The 22,081-nt window shown below is 38.4% G+C and overlaps 2 protein-coding genes across 7 annotated transcripts in view; one reads left to right on the top strand and one right to left on the bottom strand.

Moving 5' to 3' along the window:
* LOC131439588 (protein O-mannosyl-transferase TMTC1-like) overlaps window positions 1-22,081 on the top strand; it is a 667,156-nt gene that overhangs the window by 362,239 nt on the left and 282,836 nt on the right. The window lies entirely within an intron of this gene.
* LOC131439589 (uncharacterized) lies at window positions 8,733-21,379 on the bottom strand. Of its 6 annotated transcripts, none has more exons than XR_009231149.1 (3): window positions 18,031-18,521; window positions 10,243-10,565; window positions 9,490-9,627 (listed from the first exon to the last, which is right to left on the bottom strand). XR_009231149.1 is itself a non-coding variant. In XM_058610790.1 (3 exons), exons 1-2 carry the CDS (start codon window positions 20,931-20,933, stop codon window positions 18,585-18,587), a joined length of 1,836 nt encoding a protein of 611 aa, XP_058466773.1. In that variant the 5' UTR covers window positions 20,934-21,378; the 3' UTR covers window positions 9,492-9,627; window positions 18,541-18,584. The 6 variants fall into 6 exon arrangements, 5 of the variants coding, with proteins under 5 accessions (XP_058466770.1, XP_058466771.1, XP_058466773.1 ...); XM_058610790.1 differs by lacking the exons at window positions 10,243-10,565; window positions 18,031-18,521 and adding exons at window positions 18,541-18,602; window positions 19,116-21,378 and having other exon boundaries at window positions 9,492-9,627; XM_058610791.1 differs by lacking the exons at window positions 10,243-10,565; window positions 18,031-18,521 and adding exons at window positions 18,541-18,602; window positions 19,116-21,379 and having other exon boundaries at window positions 9,519-9,653.

Raw genomic sequence — 22,081 nt, 5'->3', positions numbered from 1 at the left:
CGTATATGTGTAACTAAACTTCTGGTTCCATATTCGACATAATTTTTTCTACGGTTTGAAAGAATAGATCGAAAGTTGTTTTGTTAGCATTTTCAAGGGGAAAATATACAGACGCAAAAATATGTTTTTGTCCTGATGTAAATACTTTGGTCCAAACATCTTCAAATTCTTTGTGTTTATTTGTTTCAATTTTGTCGGATGAAAAGTCAAGCACTTACTGCAATGAAGACTCCACCTCCAGATTTTTTGTTGGATAGTGCTAAGTTACGGTCATGCCGGAATACGTTATAGATATTTACAAAAAATTATTCGCATTTTACGTTTTCGTCCCAACTACAGGGTGATTTTTTAAGAGCTTGAGAACTTTTTTAAACAATAAAACGCATAAAATTTGCAAAATCTCATCGGTTCTTTATTTTAAACGTTAGATTGGTACATGACATTTACTTTTTGAAGATAATTTCATTTAAATGTTGACCGCGGCTGCGTCTTAGGTGGTCCATTCGGAAAGTCCAATTTTGGGCAACTTTTTCGAGCATTTCGGCCGGAATAGCCCGAATTTCTTCGGATATGTTGTCTTCCAAAGCTGGAATAGTTACTGGCTTATTTCTGTAGACTTTAGACTTGACGTAGCCCCACAAAAAATAGTCTAAAGGCGTCAAATCGCATGATCTTGGTGGCCAACTTACCGGTCCATTTCTTGAGATGAATTGTTCTCCGAAGTTTTCCCTCAAAATGGCCATAGAATCGCGAGCTGTGTGGCATGTAGCGCCATCTTGTTGAAACCACATGTCAACCAAGTTCAGTTCTTCCATTTTTGGCAACAAAAAGTTTGTTAGCATCGAACGATAGCGATCGCCATTCACTGTAACGTTGCGTCCAACAGCATCTTTGAAAAAATACGGTCCAATGATTCCACCAGCGTACAAACCACACCAAACAGTGCATTTTTCGGGATGCATGGGCAGTTCTTGAACGGCTTCTGGTTGCTCTTCACTCCAAATGCGGCAATTTTGCTTATTTACGTAGCCATTCAACCAGAAATGAGCCTCATCGCTGAACAAAATTTGTCGATAAAAAAGCGGATTTTCTGCCAACTTTTCTAGGGCCCATTCACTGATTTGCAAGCGTTGCTCGTTAGTAAGTCTATTCATGATGAAATGTCAGAGCATACTGAGCAAATAATAATGCATGAAAATCATAACCTCAAAAAATCTGAGCAAATACTAATGCATGAAAATCCTAACCTCAAAAAAATCACCTTTTACTTTCAGTTCCAAGAATAACTGAGAAAGAAGATGATAAAATATTTTGTTGAATTTCCTTCATTTTGGTTGGGATTTTCATGCGATTGAAATTCTGACAGTAGACAAGAATTTCAATCGCATTCTGTTGTGAATGCGAATAAATTTTAGGATTTGAATAAAGGGTGGTGTCACTTACGTCATTATAGGATACTACCTCAATAGAGAAAATTCGGCCTTGTAAAATTGTGTTCGGCTTCCCGGATTAGTTGGAGTCGGCGGATGTGTTCACTTGTCAAAAAATTCCCATAAGAGTCCAGGTCGGCTAGCGCTTCCTTAGGTTTCATTCCATATTCCTGATGCACTTCGATGAAGATTCGTAGGAGGTGGTCGGATGTTGTTGGAAGGCCTTCTGATGCCAATAGCATTTTTATACTAGTTGGTGTCATACCATCGATGCATAATGTAAGACTGGACACGTCTTGGAAATTTCAAAACACTCTTTCCACTTAGGTTTTATCCCAACATATCTATACAGTTGTGTAGCTTCAACTTTCAGCAGGAACCATTTCCAATTTGTGCATTATTTTTTGTACCAAGTCACGATGAAATGACAAACCTAACATTGAATATTTGGGAGCCGCGGGGCTAAAACGGACTATAAAGTTTCACAAAAAAATGAAGAACAAATACAAAATAATGACAGCTCTCTACTAATGGCGTTTTCGTTTTTAATTTGCACTACACCGGTGCAGTGCTACACTGAGGCATAAATAAACGAACAAAAATGACGAAAACATAAACAGTAACCATTGACTACAATAAACGATTCCATTGCACAGAGCTACACCAAACTTTTGATGAGTGCTACACCAGTGGTATCGGTGCAGAAAAAGTGTAGCACTGGTGTGGTGCAATTGGTAAAAACGAACGGTTTCAGTGCAGCTTTCGCTACACCAGTGTAGTGCAATTTAAAAACGAAAACGACATAAGTTTCCGCAATATAAATCACTTCAATAACATCATTCCAGCATTGCTAAACACCAACTTATCCGTAAAACAAATTCATTCATAAATTCATGGTATAACTGTCAATGAATATCTCAAGCGTTATGTTTTGCTTCATTTTGAAAAAAAAAATAGTCCACCTCTAAGTTGAGCATACTGATATATTGGTGTTTCATTATAGTGAATTTTTCTAATGAAAAACATAGAACTTACTGTGCTCCAGTTCAACTCTGAATACTATCCACCAAACGATCAGTCTAAATTATCATTTGCTCGCAGTATAAAAGTATAATAACAGAAATCCATACAGTTTTACTGTGACAAATCCAGTGAAATCACATCGCAGCTCAATGAAAGCAAAGCTCCTTTATTTGTTCTGGTGCCAGTAGTCTTACCTGGTTTGGCTAACATTCCATAAACTGCAATACATACCATTCGTCGTCGACCATTTCATACGTATGCAAGTCAGCTTAATTCCAACCTATCGGTACTCCACGCGGCCGGGAGTGGCGAAGAAGTCTTTTGTATTATAAATATGAACATCCTGGTTGCTTGTCGCCATGAATAAAATATTTTTCCTTGGTCGGCTCTCCGGCTTTTAACTATGATTTCTCGCCATGTTTTGTGCTCATACCCCAGAGTCTGCCTGTTGGGTGATTGCCGGTTTCTTTTCGGGATAAACAGTAGGAATTGCGGAACTCGTTCCAGGCGCGCATACTGCACTCTACCAGGACACGCCAGCCGGTACCGTTAGGTCTGCGAAGGAAAGGTATATGCATTTGACGACAGCACCGGGCGTTCGTTATCGCGATACAGCGGCAAACAGACAACTGTTGAAAGGTAACGCTGCGTTATGCACTATTTATTCTAAATAAATAGTGGGAATGATTATTTATGTTCACCTCTTGTACTCTCATGTTGCTGAGATATTAAAATTTGTATTACTCGCTGGGGTGGATTGGGGTGCTGCTTGTCGACGATATTTTTATTTGCTATGCAGTGAGAAGTTCCATGAAAATGTGGGGAAGCACAACTCTGCACTTTTTATGTGTACAGATTATATATTAATTACATTTTAACAACATTTCATAAAACTAGCTTCTTATTTCAAATATTGAATACACCCATGCTAAATAAAGATCAGGTCTCGGGAACGGGTAAAGCATGTCGATGCCCGCAAGCAGTCAGTCTTACGCAATCTGTGCTCAGTTTGACTGTAGACTTCGTGTAAAAGCAGATTTCATCGGTTAGGAGAAATGATGGGCGCGAGTCTGGCCAATGCGGTCTCTTTTTCGTCAAATTTAGAGATGCCTTGGCCGACTTTCACAAACTTATGCTCAAATAGAAGGCCTTATTGTCGCATAGGATACTATTGAATTTCATACGAGTCCGACTCCCGGTTCTGGAGTTATAGGGTAGAATGTGTGCAAAATAGCACACCGTCATTTAAAGCGACGATGCAAATAAGGGTTACATTCTTCTAGATTTGGCTCAAAACAGTTTTAATTTGTAGGCCATATTAGTTACTTACTAATCGAACCGACTTTGGCTATATTGGTTCCCGGTTCCCGATTCCCGGTTCCTGGTTCCCGGTTCCCGGTTCCGAAAGTAGTAGTCAAAAACTTCAAAACAGAACTTCTCAACGGTGGTTTAACCGATTTTCACAAACTTTTTAAACTGTCCTTTTGTGCGAAGATTTATTAAGAATAATAGTTGATATTATTGTTTAATAATTAAAAATCTTATGTTAGTTTATACCCAAAGACACTTTTCATTTTTATTCAAGTATGAAAAAAAAGTGTGACAGAATCATCCAGTGATATTTTTGAAAATAAAATCAATATGAGAAATATATCACTACAGGTTCGCCTTTCTCATATAGAAAGGTTATGCAATCATTGTCAAAAACGGATGTTGAACCGAGGCCCGGAGGGCCGATTATCATATACCATTCGACTCAGTTCGTCGAGTACGCAAAATGTCTGTGTGTGTATGTGTGCGTGTGTGTATGTGCGGATATGGCTGAACGTTTTTCGCACTAACTTTTCTCGGAGATGGCTTAACCGACTTTCACAAACTTAGATTCAAATGAAAGGTCTTGTGGTCCCATAAAAAATTCCTGAATATTATTTGGATCCAATTCCCGGTTCCGGAGTTTTTGGCTAAAACGGGCAAAAAAATGAAAATATGTGTTCTAACTTTTCTCATACATGGCGCGACCGACTTTCACAAACTTAGGTTCAAATGAAAGGTCCTGTGGTCCCATACGTAATTCCTGAATTTCAACCGGATCCGACTTCCGGATCCGGAAATATAGGGTAAAGTGTGTTAAAAAACTGAAAAGGGCGAAAAACCGTAAAAAGTTTTTTAAATTGATCTCAAAACTTCTCCAAATGATAGTTTTTACAATATGGTTGATATGTTTTTATAGTATGATTGATATGAGAAAGGCATCATTACACCACTAGGTTTTACCTTTGTCATATAGAAAGGTTATGCAATCACTTGAAAAACCGACTAGGGAAAATTGGCCCGGATGGCCAAGTGTCATATACCATTCGACTCAGTTAATCGAGTTGAGCAATGTTTGTGTGTGTGTGTGTGTATGTGTGTGTGTGTGTATGTGTCAAATAATCTCACTAGGTTTCTCGGAGATGACTGAACCGATTTTGACAAACTTAGATTCAAATGAAAGTTCTCGTGGTCCCATACGGAATTCAATGTTCAATGTGTTCAATATTGTACACCGTCATTTAAACCGGCGAAACGAAAAACGTAAAAAAAATTCTAAACTGGTCTCAAAACACTGGTCTACGTCGCGCCAGACTACTCGACTGGTCCCCGACGATGGATCTAGCCAACACCGACGGAGAGTTTCCCGGAGAAGAAAAATTCTCCCGCAACCGGCGCCTCCGGTACCCGTCTACGGCCCGACCGTAAGGATGCCTGGGTCGATCCAATGATGCCTGTTGGAGGATGGCTTCCGGTTCACTGGTGCCCCGACGATCTTAACGGTACTACGCTACGGTCTACTCGTCTAGTCCCCGACTAAGGACCTAGACTACCCCGACGGAGAGTTCCTCGGCGAAGGAATTTCTTTCGGCACCGAGTCCCCTTTTACGCCATGCGGGACACCCGAAAGAGTGCCGAGGTCGGCTCCGCGAATCCGGTTGGAGCATGGCTTCCGGTTCGCTGATGCCCCGACGACTCGAATCGGTGTTGTGGCGTCTACTCGACTAGTCCCCGGTGATGGATCTAGCCTACACCGACAGAGAGTTCCCCGACGATGGAAGTTCTCCCGAAACCGACGTTTTCGATACCCGTATACGACCCGACCGAGAGGATGCTTGGGTCGATCCAGTGATTCCGGGTGAAGGGAGACTTCCGATTCACTGGTGCCCCGACTATCTTAACGGTGCTACGCCTCGATCTACTCATCTAATTCCCGATGAAAGATATAGACTACACCGACGGCGAAAGAGGCTCTCCCGACACCGAGTCCCCTGTTACACCACACGGGACACACAAGAGAGTGCCGAGGTCGGTCTGGCGATTCCAGTTGGAGCATAGCTTCTGGCTCGCTGGCGCCCCGACGACACAAGTCGGTGTTGTGATGGCTACTCGACTAGTCCACGCCGACGGATCTAGCCTACCGCGTCAGAGAGTTCCCCGATGCTGGAAGCTCGATACCCGTATACGACCCGACCGAAAGCATGTCAAGGTCGGTCCAGTGGTTCCGGTTGGGAGATGGCGTTCGGTTCCAAGACGATCCTTACGATGCTATGACGTGGTCTACTCATCTTGTCCCCGACGACGGATCAAGACTACACCGACGAAGAGTTCCCCGACGAAGGAAGTTCTCTCGAGCCGACGCTTACTCGCTGATCCCTTCTCCATTTTCGCTGCAACTCCGAAAGTATCTGTGTTACCACTCTGTTTACTGCATTTCACGTGCCTTCTTCACGACACATTTCCTCAGAAATATTATCCACCTTTAAGACAGGCATTTCCCTACGTACTTCCGCAAACCAGGGACAATCGAAAATCACTTTCCATACTCACACTCCGGACAAAATGGTGACGCGACATGACCACACCGATGCAGATACTTCCGGAAACAACCATGGCCAGATAGAAACTGCGTTAGGTAGAAGTTTAGTGTGTGTGTGTGTGTGCGTGTGTGTGTGGGAACTTTTCGAAGATATTTATACGCACTCAATTTTCTCAGTGTTCCTTAAAAACCCTTACAATATGGATATTTTCGGAACGGGTTTGATGAGTTGATGGAGAACGATACTTGTAGTAGTTCTGAACTTCAAGATGGCGACACATCTACTTCTCAAATGGCATACAATCATCTCGTCATGGTCTTCAAGGTACATCGATACATCTAAACTCCCCAACTAACCAAAAATTCGGATAAAAGGGACTGATTTGGCTTAAGCAGCTCTCAAAGTTCATCAATAGCATTCTAAGCAAACCATTTTTAAGTAATTATCTACACTTGAAAGTTCACGCGACCCAACCGAACGAACTTTTAAGTTGCTTCTAGATTACATTGTTCCGCTTTTATGCAGCGAAAAAGTTCACGCGGAACTTGTTCTGAACTTCGAACTGTCAGAAATTCCATGTGTTTTTTTAAGCAGCTAGAAAGCGCGGAACTTGTTCTGTACTTTCAAGTTCTCAAAAGTTCCGCGTGTACTTTTAAGCAACAAGAATGTTGCTGTTTTAAGTTATTGTGGAGCTTCTGGTTTCTTGGGTTACCATATTAATTCTTGAAACGCGCGTAAACATTATTTTCCGGTATCTAATTATCAAATCCGATCCGAAAATTCCCATGTTGTAATAGCATTCAAGAGTTATAAATAAACCAAAAGTTGCCATCTTTGGTTTTAGTACCAACTCGAACATCGGTTTTCGACATCTACTCATCCAACCCGTTTCAAAAATATCTCTATTGTAAGGGTTCTTAAGGAATATCAACAAACAGAAAGTCGCCATCTTGGATTCAAAAATCATCTCAGTCATCGGTTTTCAGCATCTACTTGCCCAACCGGAAGTCGGCATATTTTTGTTTTCTGACATCTACTCATCGAATACGTTCCGAATATACCCATGTTGTAATGACATACAAGGATTATAAATTAATCCGAAGTCGCCATCTTGGATTTTAGAATCACCTCATAAATCGTTTTCCGATATCTACTCATCAAACCTGTTCTAAAGATGCCTATATTATAAGGGAATATCAATAAACCGGAAGTCAGCATCTCGGATTTCCAAAATACCAAAAACATCATTTTCCGGAATGTACTCTTTAAATCTGTTCAAAAAGTACTCATATTGTAATAGTTTCCACGGAGTATAAATGAATTGGAAATCGTTTTCATTTTATGCAAAAACCTCTTTTTTTACGAAGTAGGTTCGTAAAAAATGTTTACGTGATTTGGAATTTGGTTCGTATAAAAAGACTAGGTTATTTGGGCTTTGGTTCGTAAAAAGAGTTACGTAAAAAGTGGTAACGTAAAAAAGTGTTCGTAGTCGGCGGTTTAGGTGTAGATGAAAATTAAAAACCATTAGAACAATTATCAAATAAACGACAAATTTACTGGGTTGTGTGCGAGACACGACATGATGACATTAAAAAAATGCAATTTTCAAATTATCTCATCTCTTTTCAACAATTGTGAAAAATTTTAGAAAATTTGGAACCTCTCGTTACTAATATATCATCGTCAAGTGCGTTTAAGAAGTGTTTATAATAATAGCAAAAGTTCAAAACAAGCAAACTTTGCAGTATCGACAACAATAAACATTGACATCCACTCATCAAACTGGTTGACGCGATCTGATTGACACGTTAAAACATCAGTCCATTCAATCCAATATATTGTATGTCATTGATAAAAAAAGTCATTTGATAAAAAAAAAGTTGACCGATTTGGACCGGGCCATCAACGTTGCCATGTGTACCGATTTATCGATATTCATACTGATTTTTGACCTCTATACAATAATACCGATACGCTCTGCTAGAATACAGATTATTCACTATTGATACAGATGAGTACCGATTTTCGGTTTTGTTTTTTTTTTGGGAATGGCGAATTGTGGTTGTGACCATCACGTACCCAGAGGGGGAAATCAAAAACAAATATATAATTATTTAGAAGGTCTCAGACATGTGTTACAGAAATAACAAGATAGTAAACGTAAAGAAATGTAATACAATAACAGTTCCAGTGGAAAAGTTTAAAGTGTCTATAAAAAACACCCACAAAAGGGACACCGAGAATTAGGTACATAAGCAATCGTCAGTAACATTATTTTTTTATGTTTGGGCCCCTCTCGAAACGAAATCCTGGGTACGGGCCTGGTTGTGAGACCTTTTTCTGGTAAAAATTTTGTGCAGAATAAAATGCAGATATGAAACAAGTAAATTTTTGCGTCTGATACAGATTTTTGAAAAATTATCTGGTAACTCTGAGGGGTATATATTAGACGGGTTTTCATTATTGTTTATTTTATAAATACCATTATTTCGATTCGCCTGAAATTCGCCGCTATCGGAAAGACTCTCTTCAAGCTACCTCTTCTACACTCCATAGGTTCGATGAACAAATCTTATTTATTATTGTTTATTAAATTACGAAGCAAGAGATACAATAATCAATATTAAAGTTCATTTACATTCCATTAGAATAGTTTCGTCTCTTTGTTTAAATATATGTAGTTCTACTGACTAATTATCTCCTACACCATTCGTGACATTTAAAATAAAAAATACATTCACTTTAATGCGCTTCTTTTTTCTTTTTCGATCTATTCGTGACAATTTAGCAAATCGAGAAATCATTCTTTACTTCCGAAAATCATGTCTATTATCAAAATCGAGAGTTATCTTTTGTTTTAATCTTTGTTAATTTTTTTCTTGTCTATATTTTAACTCTTTCGCGTGTAAACAAAAACAATTAGTATTATCAACGAAGACGATCTGCAGTCCTATGTTTAGTCTCAGTAGTTTCAATGCATTTCTGTTTTCCAAAAAGTTGAAATGAAAAACACATTTGAGTGTGTGTGTGTGTGTGTGTGTGTGTTTGAATGCACATATTTATAGCGTATAATGACAAAGATGGTGAAGGAATCTAATTGTTGAAATGTTCTTAAACAATTTCAACCTCACGACGTTTGACAACAGCAGTGGTGTCCGGTATGGTCAGCATCATCGCGCAGGTCGAAACTGTTTCCGGGTCGGGCATCATCCGGGTGACGATGGTGGGCTTCCCGGTCCAGGTTATTGACTGCTTGCATTTCGGACCTGGTCGACTTCCTTCTTGATGAGTTCGATTTTTTCGGCGCAGGTCTTCTGGATATCCTGTCGAAGGAACAAACAGAGGAGGTCTTCTTTAATTGCAAATATAGTTGCTTTGCTTCAGGGGAGACGGACGGCACAGGGATCGGTAGAATGGAGTTGGAGAATGGTTGGGAACAATGCTTCATTGATCGGTACTGCTCATTGTTTTGATTTGCTCCTGTTGCCGGTGCGTGTGTGGGTGTTGATTCTCTAAGCGTAGGAAAAAGTAAAATAGCGTTCGTTTCAATTTGATCACTACAAAGCCGTTATCAAAGCCCGATAAAGTAATCCTATGGGCAATCACTGGAGGATTGAAAAATAGCTATAGCGGAAACTGTCAATACGGTTCATCGACAATTGATTTTCCCGGAATCCAATTTTAGATTGATTGGCAGTGGCTGAATTTTTTTTACATGATTTCCATCTAGATGATACGCTTTGATGATCAAATTGCAGACGTGTATTTCTTTGTTTTTAGCTACGCACACACCAACACGCTAACCAGTTTCAACATCCGTCGGATTATGTTGTGTGACAAGTAACGCAAAAATTTGAACGTAGGTCGTAGAAACGGGTCCAATTAGCTGATGGAAAATGTTAGTAAAGCACAACTGAAATCGACAAACAAAATATTACCTTTTAGCTTTAGTTCACACTATTACAAATTGAAAGTTTCGGGTTGTTTAGGGGAAGGTAAGCGGTATATCGGGGAAACGTAAAACACCAACAAGTGGAGGAGGAATAGGTCCAATTTTATTTTTCGGTTCGTTATTTCATAAAAAATGAATGCGCATCGATGAATTCGTACTGCAGTAGAGTGGAACGCCACTGCAGTAGGGAGTTTAGTAAGTGGGTGTTTTTTCCCGTATCCCTTCCCGGACCTGACCGGAGCACAGCGCGCGCGGCACCTATTTCTTATATTTGTGAAACTCTAGACCAGTATGCAGAGCCGCCGAGTTCTGAAAATGCGAGAGAGAGAAAGAGAAAAAAAGAACAGAAAAAAGCGATAGAGAACTGTGTTATTTCGTTGTTACCAAACTGGCGAGGAAACAGAAAAAAAATCGACGAAAAGCGAATGGCGAGAAAAGAATGCACTGTGATAGTGTAAACACATTTTTCGAGAGAGATGACCTATTTTCGGAGAAGTGGAAAGTGGTACTGCGTTCAGGGCAAAAATGAGGACAACAAATACGAACTGCACTGCTAGTGCGAGAGGATTGGAAATCTAAATGAGGATGAATTGGAGAATGCGAGTTGGTAATCTTGACCTGGCTATGCGATATATTTAGAGCATTTTTCTTATGTATTTTGGATGCATCACTGCAATGTCAGTATGTTTAGATCGATGGCTTGTTCTACACAAGTTTAGTTTTTCGCTTGTAATTAATCACCAAGAAGTTAATTTAGTTAATTATTCATATCTATTTACTATGATATGATATGATGATGATGATGATGGTCCCGCCTAATACCCCCACAAAGGTGTGAGCTGGACGATTTATCTAAATGATAATAAATAATATGGAGTTATTTTTATTAGTTTTCGTAATATCATTGAATTTTTGAATGTTATTATTTCCTGAACAGATGTCAAACACCAAACTGTCGCAGTATTACTTTCATTGCAAGTATTGAAAATTGATCACAGATAGATACAATATACATAAACGTCAAAGTTGTGTTTAGCCATCTAGATCACACACTTTTATTTTCGAAACTTAAGCGACGAAGTATCATCATTTTGACGTAGGACTACGTCTTTCTTTACCATGCTAATCTGGGTGCATTTTCATAATTTCACAACATGAAATTGTAACGACATCACTCCAGATTTGATTTCTTAGCAACTTTTTCCCTGTATGAGTATTTTTTGCCTTTCTCATATAGAAAGGTTATGCAATCACTAGAAAAACCGACTAGTGAAAATTGGCCCGGAGGGCCAAGTATCATATACCATTCGACTCAGTTCATCGAGCTGAGCAATGGCTGTGTGTGTATGTATGTGTGTGTGCATGTGTCAAATAATCTCACTAGGTTTTCTCGGAGATGGCTGAACCGATTTTGACAAACTTAGATTCAAATGAAAGGTCTCCCGGTCCCATACGGAATTCCTGAATTTCATCCGGATCCGACTTCCGGTTCCGTGGTTATAGGGTAAAATGTGTTCAATATTGTACACCGTCACTTAAACCGGCGAAACAAAAACCGTAAAAAATGTTATAAACTGGACTCTAAACCGTTATTCCCAATCTTAGGGTCAATCGAAAGGTCTTATGGTCCTACCAAAAATTACTGCATATTTTCGAATGCAACAAACATTTAAATCGTAATTAAAAGGGGGAACTAGTAGAGTTTGTATGTCATGTTAGTTGGTGGCCGTACGAACCGACTTTGATTATACCGGTTTTCGGTTTCCGGAGCCGGAATTGCATATAATAGTGAACCAACTTCGTTTTCTTAAGGATGACCTACGCAATCAAAGCACTGTTTTATTCTGTATGTTATACTAGTTAATACACAAACAATCTCTTGGTTTCTTTCAAAAATCGAAGAAAAAATTTTTGAATGGAATACCACAATATTATACATGAGAAAGGGATCATTACACCACTAGATGGATTAAAACAGGTTTTTTAAATTTCTTTACGAAACGAATGCAAGAAGGTGTTCGTTTTTTGGTTATACCACGTTTATCACGTAAACATTGTTTAAGTCGCGAAGAAATAGGTCAAAATACAAAACATCAAAATCAACCGAATCTATAAAAATACCTGTTGCACGTTTGCTAACTTCAGTCTATGATAATTCATTAACGGAGACACTGACATCATTTGTGCGCGAGTAAAATTCTTCGAAAAGTGAACGGCAACAGAAAAAAGGCGGGTGGGTAAAGTCAGAGACATAACTGGATGTCGTGAATACGAAAACAACTGACATGTTCCTTAATCCTTCCGAATATCAATTAGTTGATCAATTATATGACATATGGAAGCATTCCTCTTTTCCACATTTTTCGCAAAAACAAAGAAGGCTTCACTTGATCTCGATTACTGTGAATTTCACATAGCTAAAAGTGCACAAATCTAACTAAACTGTTCTAGATTTGCCTAAACTGAGGATATTTCCTTTCGATTTGCGAACAACAAATCCAAATAGTTCTTTAGAGTACTTTTAGAGCCATTAGAATGGCTGATTTTGTGTAATGCTCTCCACCGTTGCGTTTTCATCAATACAAACGACTAGCAGCTGTGACGTAATCGCTCTTGTCGGAAGCGAAACTAGCTTCGCAAACGACACAAAATACATCTGCTCGCAGTGGCGATAGAGTCCAAACTGATCCAATTTATGTTGAGAGGTTTGTTTTTACCCAATTTTGTTTGTAGCTTTTTGACTAATGGCTATAAAAATAGCCGCATACAGAATTTTAATGTCGATTATTTCATTTCAGATTTGCATAATTTATTGAAAGAAACTATCAATATGCTGTAGGGATTCGTTTCTAGCATTCAGAAGGGTCAAATTGCGTAATTTTCTACGACAATAAACTCTGGAAAAATTTTCGCAAAAACAAAGAAGTCTTCACTTGATCTCGTTTACTGTGAATTTCACACAGCGAAAAGTGCACAAATCTAACTAAACTGTTCTAGAATTGCCTAAACTGAGGATATTTCCTTTCGATTTGCGAACAACAAATCCTAATAGTTACTTAAAAAACTTTTAGAGCCATTAGAACGGTTGATTTTGAGTAATGCTCTCCACCGTTGCGTTTTTACCAATACAAACGACTAGCAGCTGTGACGTAATCGCTCTTGTCGGAAGCGAAACTAGCTTTGCAAACGACACAAAATACATCTGCTCGCAGTGGCGATAGAATCCAAACTGATCCAATTTTGTTAAGAGGTTTGTTTTTACCTGATTTCGTTTGTAGCTTTTTCACTAATGGGCGGTCCTAACGGCTATAAAAAGAGAAGCATATAGAATTTTAATTTCGATATTTCATTTCGGAATTTCATTCAAAGAAGCTATCCGATGCTGTACGGGATTCATTCCTGCCTGCCTTTCAGAAGGACAAAATTGTGGAACTCACTACGATATTAAACACTGTTCGGAACATTTTCTCGAACGATTTGTTGTACAGCAGCAGATATTTTGTTCTCATCCTCAGAACGCGTTCTGATTGGCTGGTGTTGACATGGGTCAAATGAGACAGATTTTTCAATAGTGTACTATTGAAATACTTCAATGCTTTTTCTTTTTACGCTTAAGTTGAAAAATTTCGATTCTATTGATAGGTAGAATATATAAATCCCTTCACAGGTCACTGAGTTATGAGCTTTAAAAATACGAGAAAGGCAAACGCGCCTTATGAATTATCCTCTTTGATACTCGTTTATACCAAACATTTCAGAAAAGTTTAATGTTGAATTATTTGAGATTATGTCACACAACTGAATATTATATCATAAAATTGTGACCATATTTCCGATGGCATGTAACCAAAATTATGTTGATTCGTTAGATACAACAAGAGATATTCACGATCAAAAACTTATCACTTTCTCAGAGGGTAAATTTTGAAAAGGCACCCCATAGTAAAGTAAGTCGTATTCACGACAAAAAATAACATTAAATAAGCCTGAAAAATGAAAATCCGAAATGAAGTGATCAACATCAAAATTCTTTAGAACCGTTGTTTCGGAAAAACGTGCAAACTAAATCACGTAAAAAGAAAACCCTTTACATAAATTACTTTAATATTGAATTGATCCGCACTGTGTGCAGTTCTGTTGCAGGACGGAACGGAAAAAATGAAGCCTTCTGCTCCAGGAAATCCGCAATTGCGGTCAAATCATTTAGTTCCTAATCATTTTTAGTGTCTCCACATAAAATCAAGCAAAGAGTTAATTGGATGTCCTCAAATACTTTAATTTGATTTCATAAGTATCGTCATCAATACATACAATGTCCAACTTCATGTGTGCCGCGACGCGTTAGCGCTGTAGGGAAGGGCACACAAGGAAGCAAGCGGCAGATTTACTTTGTGCGCCGTTCGCCAAATGAAGCACACATATGCTTGGCTGGTAAGTGGTGTATAGAAAATGGTGGTGGAAGTCTGGATCAACAGAATCTGCTACGAGCTCAATTCCTTCCGTTTGCTGTTAGATCTCTGCCATGATGTAATCCGATAGAACTTCCACCATACACTGAACGTTGTCATTTGTCGCTATGGCTACACAACCCAAGAGGCGGAACATATTCAGAGCTGTATGTGCATTGAAATTACTGAGGGAAAAAAGTTATGTTCCAGAAATTTTCTCACAACTATGTCATAATATCTCGGCAGCGTTGCCAACCCTACGGATTTATCAGTAGATCTACGGATTTCTACGGATTTTCAGATGAACCTCCCCCTTTTTCTGAATCCCCCTTTTTCTAATAACGGTCAATAAACAATTTTTGAACATTCACTTTAATGAATGATACTTAATGATTTGGCGCTCACTAAGAGTCATAACAGTGAACTAAAAAGGAAATGTTTTATCTTTCATCTGGTGTTACAATAAATACTTCAGAATGTACTTTTCGAAGTGGTTGAGGAAGGAAGAGCCTGTCTTTATGGCCTAAAGCTCCAAACTGTTAATTTTATGTAAATATATGAGTACACCGAAACCTCAATTTACGAACAAAACAAACGGAGGTTTGTAAATCAAGTTCTTTTGTAAAAAAGTTAACATTATTTGGGATTTGGTTCGTGAAAAATGTTTTTAATATTTATGGAATGGAATTTATGAGTCAAAGCCGGAAAACAATGCACAGTGGGAGAAAAGCCCAGGAAACCCGCAAAGTAATCGGGAACCAAGGAAAAAGGCAACAAACAAGAGTGTTTCTTATGTAAAAAAAATTTACCGCAAAGTAATCGGGAACCAAGGAAAAAGGCAACAAACAAGAGTGTTTCTTATGTAAAAAAACTTTTTTACATAAATAAGCTGGATTTAGTAAACTTCCAATAAGTTTTACCGAGATTTAAGGACGATTTACAATAAGATGTCATGAAATAGAGGAATTGGGGTAAAATAGTCACCAGAACGTTTCGTGCGGCCAGTGTAGGTTCTTCCATTCGATGCTCCAGACTTTTTTACATGAAAGTGGGCTATTCCAGAATACCGCACTTGACTTTTTTTCAAGTTACAGAGCGAATGTTATAGGAAACCCCAAAACTGCTGTACATTTGGGGTAAAACGAGCAGGATTGCGGTTCGTGCGGCCATTGTAAACCATTCCATTGAATTTCTTGAACATTTTTACATAAGAAACGCTTTAGTTTGTTGACTCTCAATGAGTTCATGAGTTACAGAATTCTTTGCCGGTTTTCATAGATTTTTTCTCACTGTGCAATGGTTGGGGTCGTTCCAAAATCCAAAATGGCGACTTCCGAGAAAATCCTTACAATATGAGTAAGGATTGTCAAGAAATATCGTTAAACCGGAAGTTGCAATTACGAACCTGAACATGATTTTTCGAAATCTGCTACTCAAACACGTTCCAAAAGTACTCAAATTGTTGTAGTTTAAATTTTATGCAATAACCTCTTTTTACGATGTAGATTTGTAAGAAATATTTACGTTATTTGAGATTTTATTCGTGAAAAGAATTACGTAAAAAAAGTTTACACAAACGGAGGTTTGGGTGTATGAGTACACTTGAAACTAATCATATGGATTTGACCTCAGGGAAAAACGGCATCTTTGCCAAGTAGCATCATATCGTGGAATTTCTTGAAACTCGATTTTCAACTTATCAAGCATGACCATTTATTTTCGTATAAATGAACGAAAAAATTAAATTGAAATGAATAGTGACACTTTTGAAAATTGATTGAAATTTAGATTATAACCTGTTTATACTCAACGACTTTTTTAAAACTTCCTATTTTATGTAATTTAACGTTTTGTTCAGGAATAGTCCTTAGAATATCTTATGGCGACCAGCGCAGGTCAGATGGAAAATAATTACTTAGTGTAAAGAACATAAATTCTAAATATTATAATTTATTATATTTCAGAAAGTAAGAGGCAAATTGTTTTCAATTGATGTCAAGCCTAACGTATTTTCAGGAGCAGAGTATATAAGTAGAAAGATGAATTTATTTTGTGAAAATCATAAAAAAAATGCTCTTCTGTTTCGATATAATAATAACAAGATCCATATTCGGACTTAAGCTTCAGCTACCACCCCTAGGTGCCCTGGATTAGCTGACATTGTACAAAAAAATTCTAGATGATCTAGGTGAACGTTTCAACAAGATTCGACACCAAAGCCCCAGAAAAACTTTAAATGCTATCGTGGAATGGATAAAAAGCTCCCTAAATTAATATAAAATTATAAAATTGATAACTGATGTATAAAAGAGCGAATAGGATTAAGACAAACTGAAATCATCCGAAAGTTCTATTTGGCAGATAAAGTATGTGTATTAAGGGGTAAAGTCACCATGCACGTCAAAACAATAAGACAATTTCAGAAACCTTTTTGAAGGTTTTAGAAAAATTTTAAACTCACAAAAAAATTTGATTTTTTGAAAGTTCCGTGGTGGCCTTACCCCTTAAGTATTCTATAGATTATATCAAACTATTTTAAATAGCCAAATAATAGTCAACAAACTTCACACGTGTCTTAATTTATTTTATTTCTACTATATTTTTATTATTTACCAAAAATAAATAAATTATAAAATTTATAATCTTGAAAGACAAGTAATGACATGGAATAATAAAAAAAAATACCAAACAAAACTTTACTCTGAAGCTAGATGGAAATAGATAAGAAATCATTTTGGCGTAAGATTATGGAAAAGTATTGTTGAAGAAAAAAAAACTATTAGTTGACTGAAGAGTTAATAAACTGAAATAAAGAGACCGGATGTGAAACATTGAAAAAATCTGATAACTGAACGAAAAAAAGGAACTGCTGTAATTGTCGCCTTTTACGGCATGAAGGCAGAGATCCAAAGGATCTATTTTTGGTTGAGTTTTTCTCCCGCCGAATCCCACACGACCTGTAGGCTGGTCCTGTCCGGAAAAAGATAATAGGTACTACACAGTAACCTCAACTTACATGCAAAGTCGGGGGTGCTTAAATTAAATTTCGCGAAAATTAAATAAAATTTCGCGTTATTTCAATTTTTTCGCACTAAAAACGGGATTTTTCAATTCCATTTCATTTAGGTAAAAATAACATCAAAAATCTAACTACGTCCATACTTCAAAGCATCTAGGATTATTCTGAAATTATCCATAAACTATCCATTCCAAAATCCAATAACTACTTGGAATATTGTCCTTAGAGACTACACCGTGCCACAACAAGAACTGCTAATGTCAGATTTTTTTTGCTGTTCATATTATTAGAGAGACACATTGCTTACTTGTCCATTTATAGCTGTTCCAGGTATGTTCTCAGTAGTCCAATAACCTCAGTGAAAACAGATCTTGAAATCTGCACGAGTAATCCGCATCTTATGTATAATTTTTTAATGCTGCTCATAGTCGTGAGGCTACATACTCCTTATTTGTCTATTTTGATCAGTTCCAGGAACGTTCCCAGTCATCCAAGAATTTCGGTGAACATAAATCATTAGATGTAATCCGCAACTTATAAATAACTTGCTAATGCTGTTCATAGTCACGGAGCTACGTATTGCTTACTTGTCTATTCTTATCTGTTTCTGGAATATTTTCTGTCATCCTGGGATTTCAGTGATTCGCGAGTATGAAACTTGAAGATTAATAAGAATAAGTCTACTTTTCACCGTTCACTCAATTCGTAATGAACCTCTGCAAGAGTTCGTCATGATAACATTCAAATTTCGCTTAGAAACATTAGGAGGAGGAAGGGATTGTCTAAAATGCCATAGTTTTATTGATCTATTTCTAACCTGCACTGGTGACCTCTAAACTTGAGTAATGTTAGCAATCCCGATCAATTGAATGTGAAAATCTGAAAGAAAAATGTTTTCATGAAGATGTTGAAAATCTTCCTTATGACAAAGTTTCAATTTTATAAGCTGTGTACATGCAGAAGAAACTTGTAATGTGTGTAAATTTGAAAGCAATTAACACTTTACGGTTTACCATTCTACTTACATGTTCCTAATTATAAATTTAAATCATAATTTTTTACGGTAACAGGCAAAATATTTCCGATTTCATTCAAAGTGTATTATTTTATACTTAGGTATACTGACAATGCACTTGTTCAAATCATTGTTCAGCAGTAAAGTCAGGACGCTACATCTTAGTATGAAATTTGACTTTCGGTACCTTAAACTGTTGCTCATCGGATCTAATTACACCGACAAAAAAAAATCTTTTTTCAGTCAAAGTGGTGATCAATTCCTCGGGAGTGATGAGATTCAGGAATGGAAAGGATGGGAATAACTCGCTTTGAAAGATAGGCAAACAACTGTGCTCTCACACAAACATTGCTAGATTGACAACCAAGTAAACTAACCTTGAACAGTTCCACTTGTTTCGTGTATTCCTCCCGTAGATCGTTGTACAGCTTCTGAGAGGCAGCCAGTTTCTTCTCGAGCAGCGTTTGTCGCTCCCGTTCGGCTTTCATTTTGCTGTCAATATTCTCGAAGCGGGTTTGCAACTGCTCGTGTTCCATGTTCCGAATGCTCAGCATATCCTTGGTGACGGTAACGACTTCTTTGATGTTTTCGATTTGGTTCTGGAGGGCTTTGATTTGCATTTCCTGTGCTTTGACCGTTTTCGTACGCTCAAACAGCAACTCCTTGGCTTTGGTTAGCACTTCTTCGTGCTTTTCCTTGAGTTTCCGCATTTCCTGGGAATCGCCCTTCTTTCCGCTTGCTTGATGTGCATGTACTTCACTCTCCAGTTGAGTGATTTTTGATTTCAGGATGTTGTTTTCAAGCATCTTTTTCTTCAATTCGCCTTCCAGATCCTCGATCCGTTCATTGGAGTTTTTAGTTGGAGTAAGCTCACATTCCAACTGAGTCACTTTTGCTCTGAGGATATCACTTTCTATGGTTCGTTTCTTGACTATGTTTTCCAATTCGCTGATGCGGTCGCTCGACTCCTGCGATTCAGTAGGTTCTTCTTCAGCTTGATTCAATTTCGATCGAAGAATATCATTTTCAATTTTCAACTTGCGTATTTCTTTCTGTAGTTCTTCGATTTTCGCATTTGCTGGACTATCAGCCAGTGGAACTCTCTCCAGTTGGTCGACTTTTGATCTCAGGATGTCATTTTCGATTGTTTTCTTCTTTAACTCGTGCTCCAGTTGTTCTATTTTGTAGATACTTGCTCCACTAGCATTCTGTTTACTTTCCATTTCGGACAGTTTTGATCGCAGAATTTGACTTTCTGTTGTACTTTTCCTAAGTCCTTTTTTCAACTCGTCGATCTTTTCGCTGCTGGTATCATGAGCAGCCGTGGATTCAGTTTCAAACATTCGCATCTTGGCACGCAGTAAGTTTCCTTCAGTTGTGCTCCTCTGAAGTCCCTTCTCTAGTTCTTCGATCCTCTCGCTCGATTCTTCGTCATCTTTTTCAGCCGCATCACATTCCATCGATGTAACCTTGGCTCTTAAAATGTCGGCTTCGATTTGATATTTTTTCACCTGTTTCTCTAGTTCTCTGATTCTATCACTTGATTCTTGATTGCTTCCAGGTGAACTTTCAAACTGCTTCAATTTAGACCGCAGGATGTCACTTTCGATATTCTTTTTCTTCAATTCCCGTTCAAGCTCTCCGGTTCGCTCGGAAACTTCATGATCACCTTCGTATTCCTTCACTTTTTCTTTCAGAACAACGCTCTCCGTGCGTTGAAGATTCCGCACCAAATCGTCAATCTTTTCCTGAGCCTCCGGTGTGGCTGGCTCCGAGTCTACTTCGGTTAGTTTCCCACGTAAAATGCCATTCTCAATAATTCTCTTTTTGAGCTCCCTTTCCAGTTGCTTAACCCTTTCAGCTAAATCCTGTGAGGCTTCCGGTTTAGTTTCCGCATTGGAAAGCTTTGATCTAAGAATGTCCAACTCCATAGATTTCCTCTTCAGCTCTTTCTCCAGCCCCTCAATCTTTTCCGTTGAAGCTGCATTGTTCGATGGAACCGTTTCCAGTTTGCCCACCTTTGCTCTTAAAATGTCACATTCTATGGTCTTTTTCTTGAGATCCTTATCCAACGATTTAATTTTCTCCCGGGAATCCTCGCACTCTGCCTCCAGTCGACTGATCTTACTGAGAAAATCCTTTTCCAGCCAGGCATCGAAATTGCTCATGTCACCGATTTCCTCTAAATCCGACATTTTTCTGCAATATTCTTCTGATTACCACACGCACAGGAGCTTATTTTCACTGAAAAACACCTTTCCCGTACCAAATTCACTGTCTTTTACCGGATGATCAACGTGAAAATTCCTCACTCACCGAGCACGGTTTCGAAATCTACAACCACATGCACAAAATAAGAACCAAATAAAAGTACGACTGCTCACTTGTGCGCAAATTCCTTCCTGAAATTCTTTTCTTCTTTCGCGCCCCAAGCGGGGATCAGCGGAGAACCACTTGATTCTGCCGAACGCGGCGATGTCGTGTGGCCGGTTTGGAACGGCTGAGAGAGCGAGAATGACGAAACCAAAAAAAAAAACACGTTGCGGAAAAGTCAACCCGGTCCAACCCGATTCGGTTGCTTTGTTCGAAGACACCTACATACTGAAGAAGCCGATTCGGGAAAATCTTGGATCTACTTGCGGGAATCAAAAAACCGGTCAGGGTTCTATTTTAAATTATGCTGCCAAATTCAATCGATCCTAGCTCGTTTTTGGTACAGTGTTTGGTTCAACCCTGTTGATTGCAAGAGATTGTGCGTGAAAAATGATCGCGAGAGATCGCGCCAAAGGAGAGCAGTTCTGCTCACCGTCTCATTACTTACATCTGCACTGTGTGGCAGTGGTTGGGAAATATTCTTCAATAAATTTTCTTTCCCGATGTAAAAGCAGGACTATTTTTAGACTCCTTTCGGTGCGACCGATCGGCCGGTCGTTTGCGCGTGTGATTTTGGGGGATTTCACATGTTTCACAGTGCAAACAGACTCACACAAACACGGACACCGCAACTTTAACTGAGCTGTTGTGTGTGTTTTTTTTAATGTGTGCCGGGTGATGGCTTTCGCAAAAGACACAGTCAGTATAGTCGGTGGCCGAAGACAGTCAGCGGGGCCTTACAATGTCTGTGAATCACTTTGGGTGAGGACTTTCAGTAGAATTGGAGCCACTTGGCTAAAAAAACAAGTGACGGAGATGCGAAAATACAATGTGCAAATGTTGATTTTGATTTGAGTTGTATTCACTATACATACTACTATTTTTTGTGGTATATTAAACTGTTAACATTTTCGAATGTGCACAAAACTACTGAAATGATAATAGTTCTAATGAAACGCTTTTGATAATG

Source organism: Malaya genurostris, chromosome 3 (assembly GCF_030247185.1).
Source record: "Malaya genurostris strain Urasoe2022 chromosome 3, Malgen_1.1, whole genome shotgun sequence".
Lineage (NCBI taxonomy): Eukaryota > Metazoa > Arthropoda > Insecta > Diptera > Culicidae > Malaya > Malaya genurostris.
The sequence above is the reverse complement of the archived record's forward strand: the minus strand, read 5'-3'. Positions and strand labels throughout refer to the sequence as shown.